Genomic DNA, 26,534 nt, shown 5'->3' with positions numbered 1-26,534 from the left:
GATCATCCCTAACCAATCAGAGTACCAATTTTTTGACGAATTTTCAAAACGCCCAAACCATCGGTTTCTGGGACCAATCAGACGGTCTAGAAGAGATTTTCATTCTCAAAACCAACAGGGAGGTACTCAGAGCCAGACTCATTCCAGAGAAAAAAACTAACATCCGTGGGCGTGGCATAGCATTTGGCCGGAGAAAGGAGTTTGGGTAGACAGGCAATGTTCTCCATTGGCTTACATACAACTGACAGAACGTGACGTTCACAAAATGCTCGACCAATAGAAATGCACGAGGATTATATCGCTTATAAAGCCATGGGGTACCAACGTCTGAGAGTGCTTCATGTACTTTGATACATTCAGGTGACGGTGGTGTACTCTGCAGGTGGTGCGGTCAAAAACAAAGCTGCGTCCATTAAGCGAAAGCACTGGAAAGCGCATCCTCCATTAGTGAAAAGACCTTACGTCAATTCTGAACTATGGAGCGCTCAAAACAGTGTCACGACAGTGAAGCTGACAGTAAACCGACTACGAACGAAAGTTCTATTAACGGACACTTGGTAAAAAAAGACAACCGGATCTTGGTAGGCCTATCTCAAGGGACGGGGACGGCCGGTGAGTCGAGTTCGCACACAGGGTCCTCAGTGGTAGAGGTCTGGAAGCATGAGCGCACCCGAAGTATGGAAGACAATGAGATGAACTTGCCTAGTCTTGCGGCTGCCTACACCACTATTCTCCGGGGGCTCGGGGAGGACCCGCAAAGACAGGGACTTCTAAAAACTCCGTGGAGAGCCGCGACAGCCATGCAGTTCTTCACCAAGGGCTACCAGGAGAAAATCAAAGGTGAGTCAGTCGGAATGCCCCTTTTCCCAAGTTGTCAACACTTTCCTATGTTGTAAAAAAAAAAAAGTGACATGGATAACCTTAAACGAAACCTTTTAATTTACCTGAAATATAGACATTTAGATGTCATTTACTTAGGCTACTGAACTCCAATCAAGAAATCTGTTTTGGGAGGAGAAATATGCAAGTTATTATGCTGATATAACTGTTATATTTATATATATACTGTACCAGTCAAAAGTTTGGACACACCTACTCATTCAAGGGTGTTTTTTTTTTTATAACTATTTTATACATTGTAGAATAATAGTGAAGACATCAAAACTATGAAATAACACATGGAATCATGTAGTAACCAAAAAAGTCTTAAACAAATCAAAATATATTTTATATTTGAGATTCTACAAAGTGGCCACCCTTTGCCTTGATGACAGCTTTGCACACTCTTGGCATTCTCTCAACCAGCTTCACCTGGAATGAATTTTCCAACAGTTTTGAAGGAGTTCCCACATATGCTGAGCACTTGTTGGCTGCTTTTCCTTCACTCTGCGGTCCAATTCATCCCAAACCATCTCAATTGGGTTGTGGTCGGGTGATTGTGGAGGCCAGGTAATCTGATGCGGCACTCAATTACTCATCTTTGATCAAGTAGCCCTTACACAGCCTGGAAGTGTGTTGGGTTGTTGTCCTGTTGAAAAACAAATGAGAGTTCCACTAAGCGCAAACCAAATGGACAAAAACCCTTGAATGTGTAGGTGTGTCCAAACTTTTGACGGATACTGTATATATACACACTTCTTACAACCTTAGCCTATGGTCAGGTATTTCAGAAGATGCTTAGTTACACATTCAATTAACTTGATTGCTTTTTGTAAAACAATGTTCAGTATAAGAGCTACAGATTCTTGTTTAGAGATGTGCAGTACAACATTTGAAATCATTGGGACTGGAGACAGGCTTCACTCAAATGACCATAGTATGGGATTTAGAGCAGTTGAGTACAAAATAGTACATCAAGAAAGAAGGATTTACAGTCAATTTTCAGCGCACATTCATATACCGGTAACCCTACAATAAGTATGTTGTTTCTAATATTCTCAGTTGATGCACTTTTCCCTCATCTGTCTGAAATCCCTCTTTCTACACAATACTGCTATCTCTGTCCATTCTTATGAAACGGTTCACGTGCAAACCCAGGCTCAACAAGTCCCCTGGTCATCCTTACCAGACTTTATTGGTCCTGTTCTCCACAGTTGGGACTGTTTTAGTGGTGGAGCTGGGGAGCTGCCCTTCGCAGTATTATTAACCCCTGCCCTCCCCCCACCAAAAACCCATCTGGAGTTGGTTTCGCGGGGAGCACTTTGAGGTTCTGTGTAATATGTTTCAGGAGACACACGGAGAATGTGTTAGTGACACTCATCCTCCCTAGCTGAAAAACATGCAAAATAGATAACTTGAGAAGGCTTGGACCCTGTCTGGTCTATATGGACTCAATTCCCCCCCCCCCCCCCCCCCCCCCCCTGTTTGAGGTGTTGTGGGAGTGGTATGGAAACGTGAGGGGCCAAATCAAACAGTAAATCCAGCAAAAAGTGAAGAGTCACGAATGTGTGTTCAGGAGCACTGAAGCAAGTGGTATTCTCTCCCTTTTTGGATTGGCTCTTATTCTGCACCACCACTTTGTTTAAATGTGTAATGTCATTGAATTGAAGATCTTGAAGAGCTGAATAACTTCTGTGGCCAGTTTCACAAACCCAGATTAAGCCTGGATGAAAAACAGAGGAGAATCTCAAAGGAGAATCTTCATTCCAAGTGCATTTTAGTCCAGGAATAGGTTTAATCAGATTGCGGAAAACCGCAATAGGTGTCATATTCGCCTTGTCACAGTGAGCCAGTGGATATATGGATATACACTACAAAAGTATGTGGACACCCCCTTCAAATAAGTGGATTTGGCTATTTCACCCATACCTGTTGCTGACAGGTGTATGACATCGAGCACACAGCCATGCGATCTCCATAGAGAAACATTGGCAGTAGAATGCCCTTACTGAAGAGCTGACTGCCACCTTTCCAACAAGTCAGGTTATCAAATTTCTTCCCTGCTAAAGCTGCCATGGTCAACTGAAAGTGCTGTTATTGTGAAGTGTAAACTTCTAGGAGCAACAACGGCTCACTCGCAAAGTGGTAGGCCACACAGGCTCACAGAACGGAACCTCAGAGTGCTGTAGCATGTAGAAATCGTCAGTCCTCGGTTGCAACGCTCACCACCGAGTTCCAAACTGCCTCTGGAAGCAGCCTCAGCACAATAACTGTTCGTCGGGAGCTTCATGAAATGGGTTAAGCAGTGAAGACGTGTTCTCTGGAGTGATGAATCACACTTCACCATTTGGCAGTCCGACGGACAAATCTGGGTTTGGCGGATGCCAGGAGAAGGCTACCTGCCCCAATGCGTAGTGCCAACTGTAAAATTTGGTGGAGGAGGAATAATGGTCTGGGGCTGTTTTTCATGGTTTGGGCTAGGCCCCTTAGTTTCTGTGATGGGAAATATTAATGCCACAGCATACAATGACATTCTAGACAATTCTGTGCTTCCAACTTTGTGGCAGTTTGGGTAAGGCCCTTTCCTGTTTCAGCATTGCAATGCCCCCATGCATAAAGTGAGGTCCATACAGAAATGGTTTGTCGAGATCGGTGTGGAAGAACTTGACTGGCCTGCGCAGAGCCCTGACCTCAACCCCATCGAACACCTTTGGGTTGAATTGGAACGCCGACGGCGAGCCAGGCCCAATCACTCAACATCAGTGCCCGACCTCACTAATGTTCTTGTGGCTGAATGAAAGCAAGTCCTCGCACCAATGTTCCAACATCTAGTGGAAAGCCTTCCCAGAAGAGTGGAGGCTGTTATAGCAGCAAAGGGGGGACCAACTCCATATTAATGCCCATGATTTTGGAATGACATGTTCGACGAGCAGGTGTCCACATACGTTTGCGTATTTGTGAGTGTGAGACTGTGTGGTTGCTTGCACATGCCATGTGTGTTTCGTGTGTGTGTGTGTGTGTGTGTGTGTGTGTGTGTGTCTGTTTGTGTGAGCAAATAAGTAACTAGTTTTATGAGTGCCCAGGGCGTACAGGATGTCAGTGTGAATAATCCAGGGCTGAACTGGTAGGTCTTACTTTATAGGGTCTTCTAACTCCAACAGTGGACAGTCTCTCTCACCCACACACACACACACTTAGTTTCTACACATTCTTACTTAGTCACAGACTTTCCACTAAAATCCCTCGATGCTGACCCAGACTTTGTCATTTCTGTGTGCTAATAAAAATAATGACTCGTGTTTGTTGCGCAAGACGGCGTGTGTTTAAAAAAAAGGGTTCGTAGTGGAATGGAAATCTAGCCCTATGAGGCTCATTGTCCTTATTATTTTAATATAGTGCATTATAAAATGTAGTTCATAGGGCATTATGACTAGGCTGTATAATTCATAATCTAGTTGATTATTAATTGCTTATCTAGATTCTTATGAGCCGTTAATAGCACCTATGTCATCCATTATTGTATATTTAGCATATAATGCATTATGAAGATGGTTCATGTTACTTCTCGTTTATGCATTACGCTGTGTGCTTATTATGCATTAGAAAGAAGGTATTCATAGGAAGAGATGCCATTCATGTTTATGTATAATGCTATCAACACATGAGATTCCAAGAAAAACCTGAATGGCATAATCCTTCATAGCTGTATTTGAAGGCAGTAAGCAATATGCATATGTCACGTTTGAGCGACTCACTTTTGTCAAGTCGTTGACCATGGTTGGTCACCGCCTTTCAAAGTGTTGCTTTATATGTGTAAAATTGTCAGACTTGCAGTTTTTGGATGAAGTCTCCTTCGAGTTGGTGCGTTTGCTTCTCACCAAGTGCACCATGCAGCCATCACATGCATTGTGGGATGCACTATGTGTCAACCAATCATTAAGGTGCTTCTTTCTCATTTAGGTGTTGATGCGAAGGGGCAGGGGGAGGACAGCACTGCTACAGGGGATTGAGAGAAAGGTAGTGAGGGAGGAAGGGAGAGAGAAGAGAGAAAAAGGGAGAGGGGGATAGAGAAAGCAGTTTGGCCACCAGCGCTCTCAACCCCTCTGCTTGACATCCTAACAATTTGTAATGTAGCCATAGTGACTGTGTGGTTTTTGTCTGAGATGAGTTGATGCTGATTTGATTTCCTGTTATTTTGCTGTGGCCCTGTCACGTGTGTGTGTGGTGGGGGTGTTTGTAGAGAACCAAACTGGTGAGGGGCAACTGCTCTCTGAACATCTGCTGCCCTCAGGTTGGTGAGATGAACTGGGGACGGTGCTCAATTCATCAGTAGAGCTTTACCGGGAAAAACAAATACCGGGCTGGGAGAGAGACATTTGGAGTACTGCTTGAGTGGAGAAACCCAAACAGTAGCACTGTTCCTTTAAGCACGGTCAAATATTATTATCAATGGACAGATAACAATGTTCTTTGACTTCATTCTAACCTACTGAATGTGTCAGAGAGCAGTGAGTCTATGAAAGACCGTTACCTCCTACTCTTCAACTTCACTTGTCAATAAATAATATAATATATATATATATAATAATAATATAAATATATAATATTCTAACAGTGATGTAAAATCATCACTTATTTTTTTTTTTTTAACTAGTCTATTGAAACTGCACTTGATATTCTAAAAATTCTTATCCTGTACATCAGCCATACTCAACTGATGGACCGTGGTCCAGATCCGGACCCAGAGCAGGGTCAATATAGACTGCGGGTCCCAAAATAATAATAAATAAAAAAAATGTATAAAAAAAATATATATATATATATTTGTTTTATTAGGAATTCAGTCAAATCTCATTTAATTTGTCACATGCGCCGAATACAACAGGTGTAGACTTTACTATGAAATACTTGCTTACGAGCCCTTCCCATGGCTGCAAAGCAAGGTTTTTCATTTCCTGGCAGCCTATCTACTGAGGTTGGGTTAGAGTGGGAGTGGTAGGTAAAGTCTCCATGGTAACATGGTGAGTGAGCAGACGGTCTGACTTGTTGCTTTAGGGTCCTGCCTTGTTGTGGTTTTGCAGTTTGTCTGTGATAATTATTATACAAAGAAAAATAGTAACACAAGGAATAAAGTACACAAGAATGAAGCTATATACAGGGAGTATCAGTACCAGATCAATGTATGAGGTATTTGAGGTAGATATGTACATGAAGGCAGGGTAAAGTGACTAGGCAGGATAGATAATAATAAATAAACTGAGTAGCAGTGTGTGTGTGGGGTATTTTGGGTGAGAGTGTCAGCGTGTGTGTGTATACACTGTATATAGTCTTGTGAGTGGGCATAGAAGCCCGCAAGATGGGGTCAAAATGCAGATAGTCCGGCTAACCATTTAATGAACTATTTAGCAGTCCTATGGCTATTTAGCCGTCTTATGGCTTGGGGGTAAAAGCTGTCTCGGCGCATGTTGGTCAAAGAGCCGATGCTACTGTCCGGGAAACAGTACCAGAGCAGAGTGAGCAGTCTGGTTTCGGTGGCTGGAGTGTTTGGCAATTTTTCGGGCCTTCTGACACCACCAGATATAGAGGTTCTTGGTGGCAGGGAGCTTGGCCCCCTTGATGTACTGGGTTGTCCGCAACACCCTCTGTAGTGCTTTGTGGTTGAGGGTGGTGCATTTGCCATACCAAGCATTGATTCAGCCAGTCAAGATGCTCTCGATGGCGCAGCTGTAGAACTTTTCTTTTAGCCTCCTGAGGGAAAAGACTGTGTGGGGGTGTGTGAACCATTTTTAAAGTCCTTAGTGATGTGGACTTTCTCATAGTAAGTACCCCTGCTATACATTAAAATGTTGTTAATTTAGCCGATGCTCTTATCCAGAGTGACAATCAGCATATAGGCCTACACATGCATTGTCTGACTTATCAAACACTAAGCATATGGTGAAACTATTACTGTTGTTGTTGTTGTTAGTTTAACCAGTGATCTCATCGCCGTAGCGCCCAAACCGGCTGCTGCTTGTACAGACAAGTGGCAAAACAACAAGGCAGGACCCTAAAGCAACAAGTCAAACAGTCCACTCACTCAACCATGTTACCATGGAAACTTTACCTCCCATTCCAACCCAACCGCTGTAGATAGGCGGCCAGGAAATTAAAAACCTCCGCCAGGGAGAAGGGAGGGCGCATCGCCACAAACAGATAAAAACCCATGGATTTATTTGAACAATGATATGAGCTCCGCTAGGAGAGAAAATGAAATAAAATGACAAACAGGAAGAGCGGTAGGGCTATATGGGAGTCGAGATATAATTACAATGTTTGCCAGATAGAAACAGCAGGCTTATGGAATGGAGGTAGAGTGAATGATTAGGTTGCCGAGGGCTGTCTGGTCTCGTCTGTTGCGCGTCTTGTTAAGTGTCTCGGAGCTGTATGGCGTCGACTCGATGGGCCTCGCACTCATCCGTCTCACTCTCTTTTTCTCTTTGCTTCCGCAGACGTGCTGAACGACGCAATCTTTGACGAGGACCACGACGAGATGGTGATCGTAAAGGACATTGACATGTTCTCCATGTGCGAGCACCACCTGGTGCCCATCTTTGGAAGGGTAACCTATTTGCACCCCAGACCCACACCAGTCCACGATGCACAATCTCCAATTATGGCGAATCTCTTCTAGGTTGGATCCTGTAATAAATCAACACAATAAAAATGTTTTAAAAAAAAAGGTTTATACACATGTTTAACTCGGCGAAAGTGCTTCTCAGACAATCTTGTTTACGACAAGGAGTAGGCCTACTTTCTATATTACCTTGGCTTGCATGGTTGATTTTTATACATTTTTGTGTGCGAGGTTGAAGTTGTGGGCCTAATTCTGTGGCTGAGGTGATGCCACAATTTGAAATAAAATGAGTAAGCTACTGTACTCTCACGCCTAATACCCCACTGCTAAACACCCCAAACAAGTGCCCCATGTAGAGACATCCTCAGGGGCACTGATAAGGCCTTTGTCCACTGAGCCTGTAATTGAGCCCAGCTGTGATTAAACTACTGGTAAGGAAAAATGGCCACCGGCACTGACCAAGGCGGCATTCCAAATGGCACCCTATTCCCTGTATAGTACAATGCTTGTACTATATTGGCAATAGGATGCATCCCAAATCAACTGAAATCCTGTCAGTGGGGATTCAAGTGAGACACGGTTGCCTTTGTAAATTCTCCTGTTTTGACATTTTAGTACTGTAGACCTAGCATCCTCCCCTCTATTCTCCCCTCATCTTACCCTGCAGGTGTTTGCCATTTAAGACCAAAGAGGGAGGCCATTGATCCTCTCATATCCTTTTCACGGTGCAAATGTGCCGTGATGATAGCGGTAGCAAGTGTTATGCACTCTCTCTCTCTGGACACATACACACACACTGGTCGTTTTTGTCTTTGTGGTGTGTTTGTTTGTCAGCGGTTGGCTGTCAGAAGGCCACATTACTCACGTCCACCTCATTCCCCCGCTGATGGCTTCCTGTTGTCATCACAAGTGCTAGTCGCCTCTTATCCACACACTTATATATTTCCCCGCGCATCTATCTGAGCCGATCGCCGAGCGCTATAATGACTCACCGATTTCTGTGCGTCCAGTCAGTCATCTTTTAACGCTTTTAGTGTCTCTTATCACCTCACAACAAGGTGGTATTTGTTTTCGTTGAGCTATGCTGTTCGGCCTACTTTTACACCATATACCTTTGAAAAACCATGATGCCCATATCTGAACCCCACTTTGAATCAAACGCGAATCCCTTTTTTTCTCCAAAGTGAATTGCGTTTCTTATTTTTCATTTTATATACCCTCTTCAGAAATGCATTTTTATCACAACCTAGCATAAAGAGAGGGAGAAAAGAGTAGGAGGGGAAATCCTTGCGTTCATGCCCTTTCTCTCTGCCCGTTTCAGCACATTGCTGCTGACATTTGAGTGGAGGGTTGGTGGGGAATGGGTGGAGGGGGAATTTAGCCTTCCAGTTATACGCAGTAGCAGGCTCACCAGCTGGATGGGGAGGAGAGTCTAGAGCTCAATCCTCTTCAGGGCTTTCATCTGCTGCTTATTTATCCATGGTGCAGACGTGACTCCCTTACCTCCCCTTCACTTCTCCGATGGCCTTTAGATCAATGTTGCCTTTTGTCTTTGCTTCTTATGATTCATATCTTTCCCACGCAGCAGCCCATCAAGGTGGAATGGAAAGCAAATGTTCAGCTTGCCTTCATCACGTGATGAGAACTTGTTGAGAAAGAAATGTGTTCGCTCACTGAGCTAATGCCTAGGCTTTAGCTCAGCGGGCTAACAGTCTTATTATACACAGAAGACATGGGGTGGAATCCATTGAGTCATATCCAGCCCACTTCAAACACTGAGATATACTGTACATCTGTTTGGCAGTGCAGAATTTGGGACAACGTGATTTACTGTCTGTTGTTGTGAATATGGTAATGCGGAACTTGGCCATCATTAATGGCAGAATTGGTCTCTCTTCTCTCCCCTAGGTCCATATAGGCTACCTCCCCAATAAGAGGGTGCTGGGCCTCAGCAAGCTGGCCAGGTAAGTGTATGGAAAGTGTAATGGTGTATTTGCTATTGTGATATGAAAAACAATGTAATGGATGTCGCAAAAAGCGACCTAATTTTTCGATTGCAGTAAAAATTATTTTGAACAAAGGGGATAGTGTACTAAGACTTTTGACTTAACAGCCTTCTTCAGTGTGGATATCGTTAGCTATTGAAGTTATTGCCGGTATACCAGGGAACCACACCAAGGTATGGAATTCCTATGACAAAAAATCCTAACAGTAGGGTTGGATATTGGGAAATTGGAGGGATTGGGATTACCTAGACTCAATCCATGTGTGCAGTATCATGTACGAATATGTAATCTGTTCCTAGACGGTCCTTCAGGCAATACAGTACAATATGGTCACCTATTAGATAATAGGAACTACAACACGGGGATGAACTAAGAGGCTGACTCATGTTGTATCCCAGAGAGCTGGACCTGGGTTTAGTGGGTTACCTATACATTAGCTTCTACAGTGTAGCGTTCGTGTAGCATAGCGGTAGTGTTTGCTGTGAGCCTGTTCAGGTGGAGAGGCCACTCAGGGTGGAACCTTAAGCTGATTATGAGTGTGTATGTGACGAGAGGATTCTGATCCCATCTGACCCCAATACCTGAGGCTTAGCCCCTTTCACTAATACATACTCATACTTCCCTTCCCCACCCATGTGGCCGTGGTGTCTATGCCACACGCAGCTACGCACATACGCTGATACACCAGTGCTCACCATACAAAACACAATACCAGCAATACTTTTATTTTTGAAAGAGTAGATTTCATTTTGGAGAGTACACTTCAGGTAATGGCACTGGCATGTATAGCGGTAAAAACTGTTTTACGGGCTCCTGACCAAAAATATTGTGTTAATCTTAACTTTTTTTTGTACATAAAGTTTTCGCCATTGTTTCCTATAACCGAAAATTGTTTCTGGACTTCAGAAATGTGATCACTAACCTCCGATTTGGATGAAGAATTCTACTTCAATGACCTACTGCTCAACCAGGACCAGGCCCTAATCCCAGACACTCGAAAGAGGAAAAGACGTTCCATATAGAGGCCGACGTGGGGGCACTGATGAAACTACAGCAGAGTGAATAAACCACCCCTACCGTCTGTTCTATCTGCGAATCACTGTAGAACACACTAGACGAGCTCTGTTCAAAAATATCCTATCAACTGGACCTGAAGAACTGTGGCTGAACGAGGACATGGTTATTATAAAGCTAGCTAGTTTTTCTATGCATCGGCAAGACAGAACGGCAGTGTCTCGTAAACTCAAGGGTGGGGTGTGTGTCTTAGTTGTTTTTATTTTTTTTGTGATATCCAATTGAGATCCAATTACAATCTTGTCTCATCACTGCAACTCCCCAACGGTCCGTTAACAAAAGCTGGTTCGCGATCTCTAATATTAAGGAGTTAGAATAACTCATGATAAGTTGTAGACCATAGTATTTACAACAAGTTTATTTATATTTTTCGTAGCTGTCTATTTACCACCACAAACAGATGCTAGCGCTAAGACCGCACTCAACGAGCTATATAGGGACATAAGTCAACACGAAAATACTCATCCAAAGGCAGCGCTCCTAGTGGCCGGTTATTTTAATGCAGGAAAACTAAAATCCATTTTACTTAATTTCTACCATCATGTCACCTGTGCAACTAGAGGGGGAAAAAACAACTTCAGATCAACTTTACTCCACAAACAGAGACTCATACAAAACTCGCCCTCCATTTGACCATAACTCTATCATCTTGATTCCTGCTTACAAGCAAAAACTCAAAGGCAGTACCAGTGACACGCTCAATTTGGAAGTGGTCCGATGAAGGTGAATGCTAAGCTTCAGGACTGTTTTGCTTGCACAAACTGGAATATGTTCTGGGATTCATCCGATGGCATTGAGGAGTGCGCCACATCAGTCACTGGCTACATTAATAAGTGCATCGACGACGTCGTCTCCACTATGACAATACGTACACACCCCCAACCAGAAGCCATGGATTTCAGGCAACATCCGCACTGAGCTAAAGGCTAGAGCTGCCGCTTTCAAGGAGTGGGACACTAACACGGACGCTTATAAGAAATCCCACTACGCCCACCGACCAACCATCAAACAGGCAAAGCGTCAATACACGACGAAGATTCAATCCTACTATACCGGCTCTGACACTTGTCTGATGTGGCAGGGCTTGCAAACTAGCATGGATTACTAAGGGAAACCCAGCCATGCGCTGCCCAATGACCTACCAGACGAGCTAAATGTCTTCTATGCTCGCTTTGAGGCAAGCAACACTGATCCATGCGTGAGAGCACCACCTGTTACGGATGACTGTGATCACGCTCACCGCAGCCGACATGAGTAAGACTTTTAAACAGGTTAACATTCTCAAGGCTGCAGACGGATTACCAGGACGTGTACTCGGAGCATGGACTGATGAGCTGGCAAGTGGCTAAACTGACATTTTCAACCTCTCCCTAACCCAGTCTGTAATACCGACATGTTTCAAGCAGACCACTATAGTGCCTGTGCCCAAGAACGCCAAGGTAACCTGTCTAAATAACTATCGCCCCATAGCATAATCGCCCCGTACCATTAAATACTTTGAAAGGCTGGTTATGGATAACATCAGCAAATTCATCCAAGACCAATTCCTGAAAATGTTAAATAGTGAAACATTAAAGTTATCCGTCCTGCTCTGGGTAGATTGACTTCAATACAAAAACCTTAGGAGGCTCATGGTTCTCACTCCATTCCATAAACTTACACAGTAATTATGACAACTTCAGGAGGACGTTCTCCAACCTATCAGAGCTCTTGCAGCATGAACATGACATGTTGTCCACCCTATCAAAGGATCAGAATCTAGTACTGAAAGCATAAGCAACAGCTAGCTAGCACTGCAGTGCATAACATGTGTTGAGTAGTTGACACAAAGAGAGAGAAAGACAATAGTTGAAAAGTTTTGAACAAATTTAAGGAGAAGCGAGAGCAAGAGAGCTAGCTATATTTCGTTGTATTTTTCACTTAGATGCACTATGCAGAAATGTCTCTGCCTTTTCCTGGTTGCTAAAATTCTAATTAACACTTTACTTGACACCCAGAGTCATTTTTATTTTATTTAACCTTTTTTATTTAACTAGGCAAGTCAGTTAAGAAAAAATTCTTATTTACAAAGATGGCCTACCCCGGTCAAACGGGTGACGCTGGGCCAAATGTGAGCCACCCTATGGGACTCCCGATCACAGCCGGTTGTGATACAGCCCGGGATCGAACCAGGGTCTGTAGTGACACTTCTAGCACTGCAATGCAGTGCCTTAGACCACTGCGCCACTCGGAGTCATAACCATGTCATAACAACTGACATCTTGTCATAACCTGTCATAATATGGTCATGACCCATTTTTATCCCTGTTATTACATTTTGCGTTATTGTATGGCTGGTTATGACGCCTACATAAATAACCCACATTTATTCAAATATGTTTTTCCCCCGCCAAGAAGTTTCCTTTTGTTTCTTAAATCCTTTGTTATATTCTGATTTTTTTTTTTTAAATAACTTGTAGAAAATACACTTTATGACACTGTCATAAGGCATTATGACCATCCTGTGTCACTTTACCGGGACTATGATAATGCTTCTTGACAGTGTCATAAAATGTATTATGACCATCATCATATAAGCCAGATCGGCCTATCACGTACATACCCTCTTTTTGACTGATATAAGGGTGTTTTGTCCTGCTGCTGGAAGCTGCTCCTGCATTCATCCCAGTCATCGGCAACAGAGCACTAGGGCACAGTAGGTGCATGTCTCACATCAATGTGTGCGCAATTGCAAATACTTTTGGTGTACGAAAGTAAAAGACACAAAAAACTTCAGAACGGGAAGCAATAGAAATGTCTCTCATAGAACAGCTCTACCCCTTCTTAGACTTGCTTTCAATGATAATGACAGATCTATACAGGGCAAAAATATAAATGCAACATGTAAAGTGTTGGTCCCATGTTTCATGAGCTGAAATAAACGATCCCAGAAATGTTCCATACGCACAAAAAGCTTTTTTCTCTCATTTTGTGCACAAATATGTTTACATCCCTGTTATTTCTACTTGGCCAAGATAATCCATCCACCTGACAGGTGTGGCATATCAAGAAGCTGATTAAACAGTGTGATAATGCTGGGGACAATAACAGGTCACTCTAAAATGTACTGTTTTGTCACACAACACAATGCCACAGATGTCTCAAGTTTTGAGGGAGTGTGCAATTGTCATGCTGACTGCAGGAATGTACATCAGAGCTGTTGCCAGATAATTACATGTTAAATTCCCTACCATAAGTCGCCTCAAAGATAGTTTTATAGAATTTGGCAGTACGTCCAACGGGCCTCACAACCGTAGACCACGTGTAACCACGCCAGAAGGTAATCTGCGTGCTTGTCCTCACCAGCGTCTTGACCTGACTGAAGTTTAGCGTCGTAACCGACTTCAATGGGCACTGGCACGCTGGAGAAGTGTGTTCTTCACGGATGAATCCCAGTTTCAACTGTACCGGACAGATGGCAGATGTGGCGTCATGCGGGCGAGTGGTTTGCTAATGTCAATGCTGCGAACAGAGTGCCCCATGGTGGCGGTGGGGTTATGGTATGGGCAGGCATAAGCTACGGACAACGAACACAATTGCATTTTATCGATGGGAATTTGAATGCACAGAGAAACCGTGACGAGATCCTGAGTCTCATTGTCGTGCCATTCATCGGCCGCCATCTGTACACAATTCCTGGAAGCTAAAAATGTCCCATTTCTTCCATGGCCTGCATACTCACTAGACATGTCGACTATTGAGCATATTTTGGGATGCTTTGGATTGACGTGTACGACAGCTTGTTCCAGTTCCTGCCAATATCCAGCAACTTTGCATAGCCATTGAAGAGAAGTGGGACAACATTTCAAGGGACACAATCAACTCTATGTGAAGGAGATGTCACGCTGCATGAGCCAAATGGTGGTCACACCAGATACTGACTGGTTTTCTCATCCACACCCCTACTTTATTTTTTAAGTATCTGTGACCAACTGATGCATATCTGTATTTCCAGTCATGGTACCTTCAGGCGTTTGGAAATTGCTCCCAAGGATGAACCAGACTTGTGGTCTACAATTTATTTTCTGAGGTGTTGGCTGATTTCTTTTGATTTTCCCTTGATATCAAGCAAAGAGGCACTGAGTTTGAAGGTAGGCTTTGAAATACATCCACAGGTACACCTCCAATTGACTAAAATTATGTCAATCAGAAGCTTCTAAAGCCATGACATAATTTTCTGGAATTCTCCAAGCTGTTTAAAGGCACAGTCAACTTAGTGTATGTAAACTTCTGACCCACTGAAAAATTTGTTCTAATGACTCCAACCTAAGTGTATGTAAACTTCTGACTTAAACTGTATGTTGACTATGATGTTAGCTAATATGGTGAACTATTTAGCGGTTATGGCATGAAGGTTTGGCTTTGGATTATTTTACATTTTTTGCCTGGTCACAGACTAGTGAATAGATGTGAGAAGGAATTATACGACGAGCAAAGTGATCATACTGTTTGTATGTGGCAGCTATTAAAGTAGACTATTAGGGGTGTATTCATTCTGCTAATTCTTTTGAAAAACGTTTTTTTAAATGAAGCAAACGAAATGGGGATAAACACAACTGAATTTTCAACTCTTTGGACTAATGATTACACCCTAGATCAGCTAAATGCAGGTGAGTTTGTGCAAGGCATTATTGAATGTGTCGCTGTATGTCACCTTGATTACTAAAATATTTTCTCTCGACCGGTGCACCTACGTTGTAAACTTTCATTTGTAAGCTAAGTTGTAGCAACCTCATGGTGGGTATAGAGAAAATTCAAGTATCGTGTAGTAGCCTAAACCTATCGCTGTTACATTGAGCTGTGTGAATGGAATATGAATCAGTCATCCAATATGCTGTAATAGAAATAAGGCCAGGTAAAACACTTAAAAAAAAAAAATTGTTAGGGCCTTAGCTTAGGTGTTAGAGGCCCAAAAAATGATCAGACTCCAGCCACACAAGCCACAGACTGTTCTTTAGCCTCCCGCATGGCAAGCGTTACCAATGCACCAAGTCTGGAACCAACAGGACCCTGAACCGTTTCTTCCCCCAAGCCATAAGACTTCTAAACAAGACTGCTAAATAGCTAAACAAATGGCTCCCTGGACTGCCTACATTGGCCCTTTTTTTGCACGAACTCTCTTTTGCACTTTATTCCATTCCAGGCATTACAATGAGCCCATCCTATAGTTCCCCCCACCAGCCTCCACTGACTCACACATACTGACACCCAAACACATACACTACCGTTCAAAAGTTTGGGGTCACTTAGAAATGTCCTTGTTTGTTAAAGAAAATTTTAAAATGTTTGCCCATTAAAATAACATCAAATTGATCAGAAATACAGTGTAGACATGGTTAATGTTGTAAATGACTATTGTAGCTGGAAACGGCTGTTTTTTAATGGTATATCTATATAGGCGTAAAGAGGCCCATTATCAGCAACCATCACACCTGTTCCAATGGCACGTTGTGTTAGCTAATCCAAGTTTATAATTTTAAAAGGCTAATTGATCACTAGAAAACCCTTTTGCAATTATCTTAGCACAGCTGAAAACTGTTGTTCTGATTAAAGAAGCAATAAAACTGGCCTTTTAGATTAGTTGAGTATCTGGAGCATCAGCATTTGTGGGTTCGACTACAGGCTCAAAATGACCAGAAACAAAGAACTTTCTTCTGAAACTCGTCAGTCTATTCTTGTTCTGAGAAATGAAGGCTATTCTATACGAGGAATTGCCAAGAAACTGGAGATCTCGCTGTGTACTACTCCCTTCACAAAACAGTGCAAACTGGCCCTAACCAGAAAAGAATGAGGAGTGGGAGGCCCCGGTGCACAATTGAGCAGGAGGACAAGTACATTAGTGTGTCTAGTTTGAGAAACATACGCCTCACAAGTCCTCAACTGGCAGCTTCATTAGATAGTACCTGCAAAACACCAGTCTCAACGTCAACAATGAAGAGGCGACTCCGGGATGCTGGCCTTTTGCACATTCACCCTCTGAATGGCATGCATGCATGCATACATACATACATACATACATACATACATACATACACAATCCATGTCTCAAGGTTTAAAAATCCTTCTTTAACCTGTCTCCCCTTCATCTGCACTGTTTGAAGTAGATTTAACAAGTGACATCAATAAGGGATCATAGCTTTCACCTGGTCAGTCTGGAATGGAAATATTACATGTTCCTAATGTTTTGTACACTCAGTGTATAGCCATGTTATTTTTATTCGTTATTCACTGTATTTATTCCTCGTGTGACTCTATTTTTATAAAAAATATCTTTAACTCTGCATTGTTGGATATGGACCTGCAAGAAAGCATTTCACTGTTAGTCATACATTTTGTCAACGAAGCATGTGCCGTATACAATTTTATTCGATTTTATAAGAATTGAGCTCTGAAAGGCGTTGCACCCAAAACCTCCAAAATGTGCTTCATTGAGATGGCTGCAACAGTTTTATCCCTTCATATCGATGCATCCGCCCATTTGAAAGTCTTCGTAATCCTCTTGTTCTGTGGCATTTTGCTGAGCCAAGTGATGGAACTGCAGGGATAGGAGAGGTCATGTTTGTAAAAGAGCATTGGGTCAAAGGGGAAGGGATGTCAGGCTATGATGAGGCTAGCGTGATCCACTGCTCTGCTACTCAGACTGACTCACTGGAGTTTGGAACTTGCAACTGGTTGTCAGTGTGACTGTCACAGAATACCACACACTCTCCTAGAAAAGCACCAGAATTTGATCTCTCAGCAGGAAATTAAACCTTGTAGTATATTCAAGGTTTAAAAAGGCTTCTAAAGTTTGTAATTTCTACTTTTAAAATGTTTAAATTATAATTCACATTTCCTGCTGTAGGAAACTGGCAAAAATTAAGTTCCTACATCTGTATGCACAGTGGCTTCAGAAAGTATTCACACCCCTTGACTTATTCCACATTTTGTTGTTACAGCCTGAATTTAACATTTATTACATTTTGTAAAAAATAAAATAAATACAAAGTTACATTAATTAAAAATGAAAAGCTGAAATGTCTTGTGTCAACTATTTAACCCCTTTGTTAGGGCAAGCCTAAATAAGTTCAGGAGTAAAAATGTGCTTAACAAGTCACATTTTTAAAACCTTTTGTTTAACTAGGCAAGTCAGTTAAGAACAAATTCTTATTTACAATGACGGCGTACCCCGGCCAAACCCAGACGACACTGGGCCAATTGTCCGCCACCCTATGGGACTCCCAATCACGGCCGGATGTGATACAGCCGATACATAATACATTGCTAGGATGATGCTGTGTGAAATAATAGTGTTTATCATGATTTTTGAATAACTACCTCATCTCTGTTCCCCACACATACAATTATCTGTAAGGTTCCTCAGTTGATCAGTGAATTTCAAACACACATTTAACCTTAAAGACCAGGGAGGTTTTCCAATGCTTCACAAATAAGGGCACCTATTTGTAGATATAAATAATTAATAGCAGACATTGAATATCCCTTTGAGCATGGTGATGTTGTTACCAATTACACTTTGGATGGGGTATCAATTACACCCAGTCACTACAAAGACACATGCGTCTTTCCTAACTCCGTTGCCATAGAGGAAGATAGCTGTGTAACAGTATTGCTTCCGTTCCTCTCCTCGCCCCTACCTGGGCTCGAACCAGGGACCCTCTGCACACATCAACAACAGACACCCACTGTTACCTAATTGCGCCACAAAAGCCACGGCCCTTGCATGGCAAGGGGAACAACTACTTCAAGGTCTCAGCAAGTGACGTCACCGATTTGAACCGCTACTAGCACGCACCCCGCTAACTAGCTAGCCATTTCACACTGGTTTACAACCGCTCAGGGATTTCACCATGAGGCCAATGGCGACTTTAGAACAGTTACAGCGTTTTGATGGCTGTGATGGGAGAACTGAGGATGCATCAACAACAATGTAGTTACTCCACAATGCTAACCTAATTGACAATGACAAGAAAGAAGCCTGGACATAATATAAATATTCCAAAACGTGTCCTGTTTGCAACAAGGCACTAAAGAAATACTGCAAAAACATTGGCAAAGCAATTCACTTTTTGTCCTGAATACAAAGTGTTATGTTTGGTGCAAATCCAATATAACACATTACTGAGTTCCACTCTCCATATGTTCAAGCATAGTGGTGGTTGCATCATGTTATGCGTATGCTTGTAACCTTTAAGGACTAGGGAGTTGTTCAGGATAAAAAAGAAACGGAATGGAGCTAAGCACAGGTTAAAACCTGGTTTTGTCTGCTTTCCACCAAACACTGGGAGATGAATTAATCTTTCAGCAGGACAATAACCTAAAACACAAGGCCAAACCTACAGGGGAGTTGCTTACCAAGAAGATGGTGAACGTTACGTAGTAGCCAAATTAGTTTAAAATTAAATCTATGACAAAATCTGAAAAATGGTTGTCTATCAATGATCAACAACCAATGTGACAGAGCTTGAATAATTTTGAAAAGGATAATGGGCAAATGTTGCAAAGTTCTTAGACATAAAGACACAGCTGTAATCACTGCCAAAGGTGCCTCTACAAAGTATTGACTCAGGGGTGTGAATACTTATGAGATATTTCTGTATGTCATTTCTAATACATTTGCGGGAAAAAATCTACAAACATGTTTTCACTTTGTCATTATGGGGTATTGTGTGTGTGTAGATGGTTGAGGGGGAAAACATTTATTTATCCATGTTGAATTCAGGCTGTAACACAACATGTGGAATAAGTCAAGGGGTATGAATACTTTCTGAAGGAACTGTATGTTGACTTGGGGATTATTTAAACCAAAGACTCATTGCAGAATGTACACAATAAAAATAGCACTTTTTTTACCCAACATTCATATCAAATCACAACATTTATTATGGGTCCTGAAGAAACAATGTAGTAGATAAATTCCTATTACTGATAGATGCATCCAAAGATTTCCCAAAGTTATTGTGTATGCAAAAATTCTTTATAATCAATGCTGTGTCGGATTTGATTGAGTCTGTTCTTTTAAACACACAAATTACAACAGCTCGTAGAAACTTCACCCTGTCCAAACCAATACAAATCAACCTATATGACTGACACTGTAAAATGTGACCTCTGTTGTGAAGAGCTCTCATGTCTCTTTCTAGTTTCCACTCTGTCCCTGAAGAATGTGTAATCCCTCTTTGACAATGTAAGCCTCTTTGCCTCACTGTAAATCTTACCACTTGGGTGTTCTCATGTAATGAAAGTTTTTTCCCCCAATGCCTTTTCCCCTAATCTCTCCCCAGGATTGTTGAAATCTACAGCCGTCGACTGCAAGGTATTTCCAGACATATAACAATCAATTTATACTTTCGAGAGTTGATGGAAAATAAAGTGAACTGCACCTAGAGTTTTGTCTCAAAGACAATATTTGTGTATTTTTTTTTTTTAGGACTTTATCAAAGTTGCACTTTGTCATTTGTGTATACTTACACTGTAATTACCACATTAACAATTTATTAATTGCATTAAAATTCAAATCGTGCATTATTTCTATTCCCACATTGTCCTTTTTCGAGATGGTCAGTTGGTTGACAGCCTGGTAAGTTTTGTTACTTAGAACAAACGGTAACCTGCCATGAACCTGCCATGTCATGGTCGATCATGTCAGATATCATGTTTGACTTTGCTCTCTGACTTGGACCGTGTTTATCTGTCTGTTCTCTTTCAGTTCAAGAGCGGTTGACCAAACAAATCGCCGTGGCGATCACTGAAGCTCTGCAGCCTGCCGGGGTGGGCGTCGTCATTGAGGCAACGTATGTCTCTTTCTCCTTTTTCCCTCACCGACTGATATTAAGAGCCCCATACAAACAGACATTAAAGATGCACTATGGAAAAATGTGGCTTGAATGTTAGCTGTATGGTGTATACACATTCATATTAACAAATCCTTAGTTTTAGGAAAACAATATGCCCTTTCTCTTCCCAATGAGGTAGTTTCTGGGCAATATCTGTCCATTTAAGGTGACCCTATTTGGTTCAAGTCTATCCACAGAGGAAAAAGTACCTTATTGCCAATGCAATAATGTCAGTCAAAACACAAACACACACAAATGAAACCAAATATATTGTGCAAGGTCATATCTGGACAATCTTCAATGGGTCACTAACAGGATATTTCTCATACACCCACATCTAATAACTACAGCTGCAAGAAAAAGTATGTTAACCCTTTGAAATTACCTGGATTTCTGCATAAATTGATTATCAAATTTGATCTGATCTAAGTCACAACAATAGACCAACAGTGTGCTTAAACTAATAGCACACACATTATTGTATTTTTCTTGTCTATATTGAATACATAATTTAAACATGCACAGTGTAGGTTGGAAAAAGTATGTAAACCCCTATGCTAATAACTTCTCCAAAAGCTAATTGGAGTCAGGAGTCGGCTAACCTGGAGTCCAATCAATGAGATGAGATTGGAGATGTTGGTTAGAGCTGCTTTGTCCTATAAAAAAACACTCACAAAATTTGAGTTTGCTATTCACAGGAAACGTTGCCTGATGTGAACCATGCCTTGAACAAAAGAGATCACAGAAGACCTAAGATTTAGAATTGTAGACTTGCATAATGCTAGAAAGCGTTACAAAAGTATCTCTAAAAGCCTTGATGTTCATCAGTCCACGGTAAGACAAATTGTCTAAAAATTGAGAAAGTTCAGCACTGTTGCTACTCTCCCTAGGAGTGAGTGCCCATCCTGAAAATATGACTGCAAGACCACAGCGCAGAATGCTCAATGTGGTTAAGAAGATTCCTAGAGTATCAGCTAAAGACTTACAGAAATCTCTGGAACATGCTAACATCTCTGTTGACGAGTCTCCAATACGTAAAACACTAAACAATGGTGTTAATGGGAGGACACCGCGGAAGAAGCCACAGCTGTCAAAAAATTGCTGCACATCTGAAGTTTGCAAAAGTGCATCTGGATGTTCCACAGCGCTACTGGCAAAATTCTCTGTGGACAGATTAAACTAAAGTTGCATTGTTTGGAAGGAACACACAACACTGTGTTGAGAAAATCCAGGTATTTCCAAAGGGTTCACATACTTTTTCTTGCCACTGTATAACACCAATGTATAATGATGCATTTTGTCTCTCCTCCATTCTTCCTGCATAGTCACATGTGCATGGTGATGAGGGGGGTGCAGAAGATGAACAGCAAGACTGTGACCAGCACCATGCTGGGGGTGTTCCGGGAGGACCCCAAGACACGGGATGAGTTCCTCACCCTCATCAGGAGCTGAGAGGGACGAGCGGCCCACAAACCTGCTGCACAGCCCAACTCGGATCCACTCTCCCTGTCACCTGGTTGGAGCAGCAGCCGGCACACAGCAATTTCTGTACAAAGCCTAGAGTCCGGGCTTGGTGGGTGTGTGTGCGTTATGTGTGTGCGTTTTATTCCATCCCTCCACCCCCTTCCAAATCATCACATGGTCACATGACCTAGCCGTGTATGTACATGACAGTCTTACTTAATGCTGTCTGCCAGGTGGCAGGCTTAACCTAAAAAAATACTGGCTCAATGATTAGTGTTTTATGGTTGCTTAATTTTGTCCTTTATTTTTTTATTCAGTTTTAATCAGATTGAACTACCAATTACAGTAGAGATACACCTACATAGAAACATCCTAATATTCGAAACAATTTATCAATCTTGTTTTTTACTTTTATCCTGATATATTTTTACAATATATTTTTATCCATGTAAGCTAGGACCATAGGTTTAATTCAAAAACTGACATATTTGTAAAGCTGAAGCATTATAGATTCCGCGATATAAATTAAGGTAATTTTGCGTTTGAGCCGACATACACTGAGTGTAAAAAAACAACTTAAAGAACTGCTTTTTCCATGACAGACTGACCCGGTGAATCCAGTTAAGATATGATCCCTTATCGATGTCACTTGTTAAATCTACTTCAATCAGTGTAGGTGAAGGGGAGAAGACCGGTTAAATAATTATTTTTAAGCCTTGAGACAATTGTGAATGTGTGTCATTCAGACAGTGAATGGGCAAGACAAGATTTAAGTGCCTTTGAACAGGGTATGGCAGTAGGTGCCAGGCACACCGGTTTTGTTGTGTCAAGAACGGAAACGCTGCTCGGCTTTTCACGCTCGACAGTTCCAAGAATGGTCCACCACCCAAAGGACATCCGGACAACTTGACACAACTGTGGGAAGCATTGGCGTCAACATGGGCCAGCATCCCTGTGGAACGCTTTCGACACCTTGTAGAGTCCACGCCCTGACGAATTAAGGCTGTTCTGAGGGAGGGGGGGTGCACTCAACTCAACCTGCGTGTGCTCACTACTCATTGATAGTCTGTATTGTCATTGTTTTTAAAAACCTGCCCTGGGACTGCGGTTGTAAATGAGCCGGTTGGCTAGAACCGGCACTTTTATAGAAACGTTGATTAATGTGCACTGTCCCTGTAAAAATTCAAAATCAAACTCAATAGGAAGGTGTTCTTAATGTTTTTTTACACTCATTGTATTCAGCGTTTACCGTGAATGCCATCTCCGCTAAAGCAGGAACATTGCCTTTAAATTTCAATTCACGGATTACTATAATCGTATGTATTTAACCTTGCCTTGAGCCAAACCTATTCAAGTGTGGTAAGTGCCCTTTTCGCATGGCATCATATTCCCGCTCAAGCCAAATGCTTCAAACCCATTCATCAAACAATTAACACTTAGGTCTATCTATCAGAAGGATCAGTCCCCGTCTACTGTACTTGTCATTAACTAATACACAAAGGGGGAGCAACATACACTCATACAAATTTGGTAGCTACTGCTCCAGTTAATTGTATACTGCACCCTTCAACTTCAGGAATCCAACAATGATGGGTTACTGAACATGTTAACTGGAGTTCAAATGATGTGATGTAATGTTGCTGTTAGTTTTGATTGTTGTATTTGTCTGTGACCAAAGTTTCCAAAAGGTGCAGTTACAATGACTAGATGGTAACTGGATAGTGCAATGAAGGAGGATTTAGATGGCACTAAACGGTGTCCATAATAGGACAAGGCGGTCAGGAGTTGTTGTCAGAGGCTGGCCTAATATGGACATTGTACATACACTGTACATTATTCGTCACGCTATTGTAGGTATCACAATAGTGAAAAAGGTACAGATTGACAAATGTGGCTTTCTCTGTATCCCCCAAGTGTGCATTTCAGAATTCAGTTAGGGTCTCTATTGGGCACCACTAGCTTCGTATATGTAAGTCGTGTAGGTCTGTGTGCATTTTTAATTTTTGTGTGTAATCTACAAGTGTATTTTCTAAAATTGTTGTGGGCCAGCCCAGTATATATTCCGCTGACCTCTATCTTGAGCAGCCTTACTTTTTTTTGGAGGAGAATGGAGAATTCACTTCCAACCGATGAATTCGAAGAGACTAGAGGTAGGAGTCTCACCTCTTGGTAAAGGAGCACATCAACTCTGTTAACCTTCTATTGTCAACTCTGAATATATCTATGTATGTCAGTGTATAAATGTTTCAGATTTCTTTTAAACTTTTTAAATGTCAAAATATGCTGCACTTGAGTACAGTACAATCCTCTTTGCAATGTCACGTATACTGTATGTTTAATATTTAACATGTTATGTAGGCTCTTCTCTCTTCCGCCGGGATATTAAAATATAGTAACATTTGAAAAATGTTCAGTAGCTAGGTATCCATCCAATTGGCGAAAGATTTTTATGTGAATATTCAAAAATCACAGCAGAGATGTTTCCAAGGAATTGACTTGTAGATAAAAAGCTGTGTGTGATGACCATGCACATGAAAATAACTTTGGCGTTTAAATTCCCATGTACCATTGCATTTGTAACTCTACGGATGGTTTTGTCACAAACTTGCGTTAATAACAAATGTGCGCTATCTGGTTTTGGCGCATGCTCCAGTGAATCCAATTCAGCAATTTTGTTGCTTGATTTAGCAACTTTTCAGACTACCCTGGCAACTTTTTTTTCAAACAGCACCTAGCAACACATTTAGCTACTTTGAAAAATGTATTTGGAACTTTTAGCAACTTTTGAAAAGTGACTCAAACGCTAAAATGCACGCATTTTCCCTCTAAATGACACAAAAACGATTTTCTCTGTCACACACTTAGTCACAACACACACGACTGGCTGCAAAAGTGCGTTGTGAGTGACGTCAGCAGCAGACGCTCAGCTCGTGCACAGGCAGCAGCAATTTCAGCAAATTGCAAATCATTGTTGGCTGACTGCAGCAGTAGTACGGGTTCGACGAGCCAACCCCAATTAATATAGTTGGTCACGAATGTTTGATCTTGAACAGAACTTACAACATCAATCAACATGTCTCAATCAAAATTATACAGAAAATAGTGGGAGTCTGTAACTGAACAAATGTCAAATCATATTTTTTCCGAGATGGCCAGGCAATTTGAGTAACGTTATTGTGTATTCTACGTATTGACGCAGTTTTACGTTATCACGCAATGACATCACGTCATTTAGCATCAAATCAACCTGCCTCTAGCAATTTACCCTGTAAATGAGTTGGCAACACTAGCATGCTCTCCAGTCTAGAACAGTTCGCTGACAACGTGGACAGGGTAGGTTATATGATGCAATATGGATAAGAGCAATAGCATTTTTATTTGTTAATTGGCAGACAAGTTTTGTTCATGTAGCCAGTATTCAAATAAAACTATTGATGGGCATGTGCATGAAGCTCATCACCGTCCATCACTTAACCGTCATGACAGTTCATCAAAATGATTTAATCTGCCTATAAACGCAAATGTTTTTCCATGTCGTAGTACAACAGATGTCATCGCATGACTCAAGTTTACTTCGATATGGTTTATTAAAATCAATATTAGCACATAAGCTTTCCACCGCATTTGTCGCATAATTATTTTTTACCGACAAATTATCCCACCATGAACAAATTTTCGACATTTCTACCGATACTTTAAATCACACCTGTTGTGATTTATTTTCATACAGTATGACTTTACTCTCAAACTGTGAATGGAAACGTTGCGATAAATAGGAATAGTAGCAAGCGGTATAGTTGTACATTTATTCGAAATATATAATACTCTGAAATGGGTAGGTTTTAACCAATCTGATTTGGCCATTGGGGTTGTATATGTCAGGGGTGGGAGAAGGTGCGTGCTATATAGTCAGACAGCTCCTACATTGTCTCTGTGGCCTTTTTTAGGAGGACCTGTTCTTTGGGCTCCTTCACCACTGTCATTTAGGTTACACTTCTTACTGTGGTCATTTGAAAGTTTTAAATAAAGAAAATTAAATGTGTATGTAAGAACTATGAACCTGGCTATGGTGCTCTTCTTTGTAAAAGCCTAACATATGTCCTGTTCTACTTTCTGATTGTGCCCACATTTAAAGTGTAGATTATTTAAAATACCTGATTGATCACAGAATGTTGGCACCATATACCAGCATACAACTGGGAAAAATCCACTTGAACGCACCTCCAACTGGTAATTACAAGTGGTAAACTTGTCTATCATCCCCATGCTCACTTGCACCTCTAAATTGTCAACAAAAAGAAAGCAGATGGCAGCAGCTTCAGCAGTTGTGGTTTATGATAAGAACAAAATACAAATTATTGATACAAAATTGATTCTGTTCATCTTCGTTTTGATTTAAGTGAAAGCAGCTCTGGATATGGGCAAAAGAGCAAAACAATCACTTGCCTTCTTATGACCTCCAAGTTTGATGGTATTTCCCAGTTCAAAACGACTTCACACTGGTAATTACCACCTTCCCACTTGGTTATGAACCTATTATTAAGGACACCCATATCGGCATTTGTCATTTAGCAGACACTCTTATCCAGAGTGACTTCGTGCATTCATCTTAAAATAGTT

General features: G+C 41.6%; 1 protein-coding gene across 1 annotated transcript; it reads left to right on the top strand.

Moving 5' to 3' along the window:
- Positions 1 to 324: 324 nt before the first annotated feature.
- Positions 325 to 25,973, top strand: LOC129812006 (GTP cyclohydrolase 1-like). Its single transcript, XM_055863879.1, has 6 exons — positions 325 to 840; positions 7,371 to 7,480; positions 9,404 to 9,459; positions 19,899 to 19,930; positions 20,324 to 20,408; positions 21,776 to 25,973. The coding sequence occupies exons 1-6, from the start codon at positions 477 to 479 to the stop codon at positions 21,900 to 21,902; spliced, it is 774 nt and encodes a 257-aa protein (XP_055719854.1). The 5' UTR covers positions 325 to 476; the 3' UTR covers positions 21,903 to 25,973.
- Positions 25,974 to 26,534: the final 561 nt, after the last annotated feature.

This window comes from Salvelinus fontinalis, chromosome 15 (assembly GCF_029448725.1).
Source record: "Salvelinus fontinalis isolate EN_2023a chromosome 15, ASM2944872v1, whole genome shotgun sequence".
Lineage (NCBI taxonomy): Eukaryota > Metazoa > Chordata > Actinopteri > Salmoniformes > Salmonidae > Salvelinus > Salvelinus fontinalis.
Note: the sequence above shows the minus strand (reverse complement) of the source record. Positions and strands in the feature narration are given on the sequence as shown.

Coding starts and splice junctions, on each gene's coding strand:
- LOC129812006 (XM_055863879.1), top strand. CDS start 477: ATGGAGCGCTCAAAACAGTGTCACGACAGTGAAGCTGACAGTAAACCG. Junction 19,931..20,323: donor CTACAGCCGTCGACTGCAAG/GTATTTCCAGAC, acceptor GTTCTCTTTCAG/TTCAAGAGCGGTTGACCAAA. Junction 20,409..21,775: donor GGCGTCGTCATTGAGGCAAC/GTATGTCTCTTT, acceptor CTTCCTGCATAG/TCACATGTGCATGGTGATGA.